The sequence below is a fragment of the Saccostrea echinata genome, unplaced genomic scaffold, assembly GCF_033153115.1.
Source record: "Saccostrea echinata isolate AGI-Se365-2 ecotype Australia unplaced genomic scaffold, CSIRO_AGI_Sech_v1 ptg000043l, whole genome shotgun sequence".
NCBI lineage: Eukaryota > Metazoa > Mollusca > Bivalvia > Ostreida > Ostreidae > Saccostrea > Saccostrea echinata.
Genome location: NW_026889792.1, coordinates 2,422,477 through 2,428,287, shown reverse-complemented (window position 1 = coordinate 2,428,287; position 5,811 = coordinate 2,422,477). Strand labels below are relative to the sequence as shown.

The window sequence follows — 5,811 nt, the reverse complement described above, 5'->3', positions numbered from 1 at the left end:
TGTGGGTGGGGTGGGAGGGTCCATATACCAGCAATATTTATTGAGTGATACATCTAGCATTGTTAGGAGAGACTGAATGAAATGTTTATGACATTAAGTCTTATTACTGTTGTTAGTGTCTAGGAGTGCAATACATGAAATATTAACGCATTATGTATATTATGTAGACAAATATTCATACATATTATTATAGATTTAACTTCACTTATTTCTATTATTTCTAGCACCCAGATTTTCAATCATTGCACAAAATCTTCATTAAGATATTAAAACTTCAAAGGAATGAGTTGTACAGTGTATTGTACAGTGTATTTCCAATTCGCTATTGTTTTATAAACCAATGTACACAAATTGAGTTCAAGTATTATTTACAATTTGAAAGTTCCTGAAATTCTGTGGTGAATCTCATTCCATGTAAATTCAATCACATTCCATTATTAGCTGTTGAGATCTCGTGTTTCATGAAAGCTTTAATTACTAAAGTATTCTTTATTAGATGAAATCCAGCAAGAAGGTTGTGGGGCATTTTTCCTTTATTTTTTTTATTGTGATATTAGTACATGTATTTTTGTTTATTTTTTGCTATTGTTATTTTTCATGATGTCCTTCCTGTAAATTTGAAAATAAATTCCTGTCTAATGTCATGCAGATTTTTTTGTTATTAGAATAAATACAAGTACACTTGATATTAGGGAATTCTGACTAAAGTTTTTTTTTTAATTTGTGGCCAGATTGTGAAGCAAAACTAGTCTGTGGATTAATGACGTACAATTTTGTTCATCCTTCTACATGGAAATTTCTTCCATTTATCTGTACATGTATTTTGATAATGTGAAAATCAGTGGTTCAAAGACCTACATCATAGTTTTTATCTTGTCATTTGAATTTAAAACAGGTAAACAAACCGCTTCCATTTAGAATTGCCTATGATAGAAAGGTGTATAAGGTTTATCTGTGATGATAGGTACATAAGAATTACCTGTGATGATAGGCACATAAGATTTACCTGTGATGATAGGCACATAAGATTTACCTGTGATGATAGGTACATAAGATTTACCTGTGATGATAGGTATATAAGATTTACCTGTGATGATAGATACATAAGATTTACCTGTGATGATAGATACATTTAAGAATTACCTGTGATGATAGGTATATAAGAATTACCTGTGATGATAGATACATAAGAATTACCTGTGATGATAGGTATATAAGAATTACCTGTGATGATAGGTACATAAGAATTACCTGTGATGATAGATACATAAGATTTACCTGTGATGATAGATACATAAGATTTACCTGTGATGATAGATACATAAGATTTACCTGTGATGATAGATACATAAGATTTACCTGTGATGATAGGTATGCAAGAATTATTTGTGATGATAGATACTTAAGAATTACCTGTGATGATAGGTACATAAGAATTACCTGTGATTATAGGAACATAAGAATTAAATGTGACGATAGGTACATAAGATTTACCTGTGATGATAGGCACATAAGATTTACCTGTAATGATAGGTATGTAAGAATTACCTGTGATGATAGATACATAAGAATTACCTGTGATGATAGGTACATAAGAATTACCTGTGATGATAGGCACATAAGAATTACCTGTGATGATAGGTACATTAGATTTACCTGTGATGATAGATACATAAGATTTACCTGTGATGATAGGTACATAAGAATTACCTGCGATGATAGGTATGTAAGAATTATCTGTGATGATAGATACATAAGAATTACCTGTGATGATAGGTACATAAGAATTACCTGTGATGATAGATACATAAGAATTACCTGTGATGATAGGTACATAAGAATTACCTGTGGTGATGATAGGTACATAAGAATTACCTGTGATGATAGGTATGTAAGAATTACCTGTGATGATAGATACATAAGAATTACCAGTGATGATAGATACATAAGAATAACATAAGAATTACCTGTGATGATAGGTACATAAGAATTACCTGTGATGATAGGTACGTAAGAATTACCTGTAATGATAGGTACATAAGAATTACTTTTGATGATAGGTACATAAGAATTACCTGTGATGATAGGTACATTAGGAAGAGAGGACTAGAACAAAACCACTTTTCTGCAGGTTGATAGGGCACAAATCATTGTCGCAAGCCACTTGTTTTGAGTCCATTCTATTTCCACAAACTGGGGGAACAGTTTACATTTATTAATGTATGCAGCATCAGATCAGTCATAAATAAACAACTCTTTCTCTCTAAAAACTATTCTATTTAAGGCCATTTTTGAACAACAAATAATTCATATATACAGATTTGAATACTTCTTATGTTATTAAAATCCTGACATGTTTATAAGTAGGGGATTTAGTAACATGAGAAAGTAGTAACTGTATTTTGTAACTTCTTGTTAACTTTAGTAACTTGTTGTATACTGGAAGGAGGCCACAATGTTACAACCATTAAGAGTTATAAAATCCTCCAGTCTGAATTTCCCTCTCCACTGACTATTAACCAGAGAGGTGTCTGGGTCTCCGTTTTGTTCCAGCAGGTAAAATATGTATCTGTGAGGGTTACTGGTCCCCGGCTGTGGCTTAGGAGGAGTGGGAGGATTATATTCTACAAAGAAAAGGAGGAACTAAAAACAATCTGTACCTTAAGTGAAATTATATATATCAATTCATGGTTGCTTCGTATGGGGTCATCTGTAAGTAAACTTACCCATGACAACATCACCTTTTGCATTTCCACTCATTAAGTCGACTCCCTGTTGTAAGAATTTTAAAAAAACAATTTTAGTAAATTGGAGTTTTGATAGTTTTATTCCTATCAGAAGCCATTCATTTTTCTGGTCTCTATGATTTCATTTAATATATTAAGAACCATTTTATGGATTTCTGAATTAAATAAATCTGATGATGACCTTAATGTTGGTGACTAGCCAGTGGAGCCAGTATTTCTGGGTCGGGTTATCTTTGAATGGGGCATCAGGATCTGCCATCACCAGTGTGTATATAGCATCCTGAAACAGAGGAGTAAAAAGCTGATCTTGAAATGCAAATAAATTGATCACAAAGATATTTTTTGTTAAGCACATCCTCACAAGATCAGGGGTCCAGAATCAACTTGTTGGATGTCCAACAGCAATAGTTGAATCAAGAACCTGATGTTGTGAGGATGTATAAAACTTGGCCATGCACAGATCTAGAGGGGGGCTCCAGACCCCCTCCCCTGGAATTTACAGATTTATTTAAAGTATATACTGAGGCAAATAAAAAATGACTTATGACTTTGGACCCCCCCCCCCCCCGAGAAAACGTGGACCCCACCATCACCACCACGGAATAGGTTTTTTTCACCTTTGGGCAAATGGATTTTTTTTGGGGGGGGGGGTATCAAGAATTTTTCTGGGTTTGGGAAGGGAATTTGTTTTTGCTTGTCAAGATATTTCTGGGTAGGATTTTTTGGGGGGGGGGCTGAGATGGACCACTCCCCCTGGAAAAATTCCTGGATCCGCGCCTGATGGTTGGCTTAAAATTATACCATCCCCCCTTTCTCACTTTTCAGGCTTGCATTCGATCAATGCATTAACTTCCAAAGGTAAAAGGAAATATTTTGACGTTTACTCCAATTCTATACGATTATATAAATTCCATCAGATCGTTTTTTATGTATCAGTCATGCTGCATTGCAGAGAGTATATAGATAGCAATCCCTATAAGATATCTTCTTCCTTAAATAGATACATGTGTATCTCGTGCTTGGCTTGCGTTGGAGTATCAATATATTCACATTTTATTCTTTTGTTTGAGTTAAAAATCGGTGAAATAGAATGAAATTACACCATTTACTTACAGCCCTGGCATGCTCAAATTTGACCATCGGAGCTTCTTTAGCCGCTGCCTTGTCAATCGTACCTCCACACCCGTTGTACACCGTCCCACCCCCGGGGCTGGTTAGGGTGAGCTTACGTGCGGAATCAGAGGGACAATTATCTTGAGGGAGTTGACAGGCCTTCAATCCCTCCCAAAACAGGAGGAACATGACAACAAAAAAGACAGAAGTCGTCATGATGCTGAAGTAAAAAGAGGAAGTCAAGTTACTGGATTATTGCCCTGTCCATGTGTGCATCCTGTGTTGTTATAAAACTTCGTCGATGTATTGATCGAATGTCAACAGTGTTTTTTTCTTCTGTAATACATAACATAGTATGAATAACGAATAACAGGTAAAGAATATATTGGTAAACCATATACAGTACAGGTCCGTAGCAACGATTTCAAAAGTGGGGGGGGGGGCAACCCCCCCCCCCCCCCGAAGTCTGACAAGCAAAAAATAGATAAATAAACTGACCAAAAAGTGAAAATGGGGGCACTTCTTGAAAATAATCTGGCAAGCATTTTAAAAAAATATGAAAAAAAAATACCAACAACAAAAATATCATTTACTGTCCAAATCCTGGAGTTTGCCAGTGCTTGTCCATATAGCAACAAATGCTGTAAATATTTTTGCCGATATATTAGTAGTTATAGAAAACAAAGCTATTTATGGTGGACGTACCCTCTAAACAATTAGTCTGATTAGTTAGGTTTTTTTCTTTCGAGAGGAATTGTTGCCAAGGAATTTTTGCTTTGTATACCCCTCTACTAAAATGTTTTGCCCCCCCCCCCCACCCCCACCAGATTGCTTTCTACGGGCCTGTATCTAGTCTTTTTTTTTCAACAATTTGCATTTGACCACACCGTCAAACACCAAGACATGAAAATGGTAATAAAAGTAAGAAATTTCGAACATTGAGAATTACTTACGTTTTGTCGTTTTTGTCAATAAGGGAGCCGGAATGCGTCTCTGACTTCTGAAGCTTGTTAACCTCTTTCTCTACAGGTTCCTTGTTATCCCCCTTTCCAGGTCGGATGCTATGAAATTTTATATCAGTTTTTTTAAGTGTAGCTAGCAATTTTATGAATGGATATATAATTAGGCCATTCGGATGGAGAGAGAGAGAGAGAGAGAGAGAGAGAGAGAGAGAGAGAGAGAGAGAGAGAGATTGATTGATTCATATTTAAGGGGGGGGGCAGCACTGACATTTAAGAAGTACATGTACTAAAACATAAACTATAGACCTATATTTGTATAGAATTGTAGTTTTATATAGGAGGTAGTCCTAATAAAAATAGAGAAACTATTATATTGATCTCTCAATATGCATAATTGGCGAACTCTCAGCTAGAGAGTCTCTCCCATCGCGCGGCCCCTCTCGCACAGCCATATACATATTGTATTTTGTCAACCTAGATTTTTTTTTATGAAAACGCACATTCGACAATCAGAGATTTCTAGAAGCCTCAAGGAACTGAATATTTTCTGGCCCGAATCAATATCCTACTATATAGATTGAACTGTTGAATTGATTATTTTTAATACACAAGATAATCTTGTCAATTTTTAATTTGTAAAATGTCTTACCTCTTTCTTCCCTCTACTTTCATTAAGATTTTTAAATTATTATTCACACATATTATTTAGTATCACCTTGATAAGCAAAAATTGCCTCGGGCATTAATTTTCTGAACAGTAATGCCAAAGCGCGTAACTACACTTAGAACTTTTACAGGAAAAAACGTGCATCAGAATAATGCAAAATGTACATAAATATGAAGTTTACATCGCTAAAGTGATGAGGGCGGATAAGTTTACCTACATTTAACAGATGATTTGGCACTGTTTAATATTTTTTCTCGTGTAGAAAAATGGGTGCGCTTTCTTGATTATTTCGGAAATCAGTGGTCTGGACCAACATATTTGA

General features: G+C 35.1%; 1 protein-coding gene across 2 annotated transcripts; it reads right to left on the bottom strand.

Moving 5' to 3' along the window:
* Nucleotides 1-2,256: 2,256 nt before the first annotated feature.
* On the bottom strand, nt 2,257-5,723 carry LOC133201342 (phosphatidylethanolamine-binding protein 4-like). Of its 2 annotated transcripts, none has more exons than XM_061337150.1 (6): nt 5,707-5,723; nt 4,814-4,921; nt 3,861-4,080; nt 2,929-3,027; nt 2,727-2,772; nt 2,257-2,624 (listed from the first exon to the last, which is right to left on the bottom strand). In XM_061337150.1, the coding sequence occupies exons 3-6, from the start codon at nt 4,074-4,076 to the stop codon at nt 2,422-2,424; spliced, it is 564 nt and encodes a 187-aa protein (XP_061193134.1). In that variant the 5' UTR covers nt 4,077-4,080; nt 4,814-4,921; nt 5,707-5,723; the 3' UTR covers nt 2,257-2,421. The 2 variants fall into 2 exon arrangements, with proteins under 2 accessions (XP_061193134.1, XP_061193133.1); XM_061337149.1 differs by lacking the exon at nt 5,707-5,723 and adding an exon at nt 5,472-5,560.
* Between the last annotated feature and the right edge of the window lie 88 nt (nt 5,724-5,811).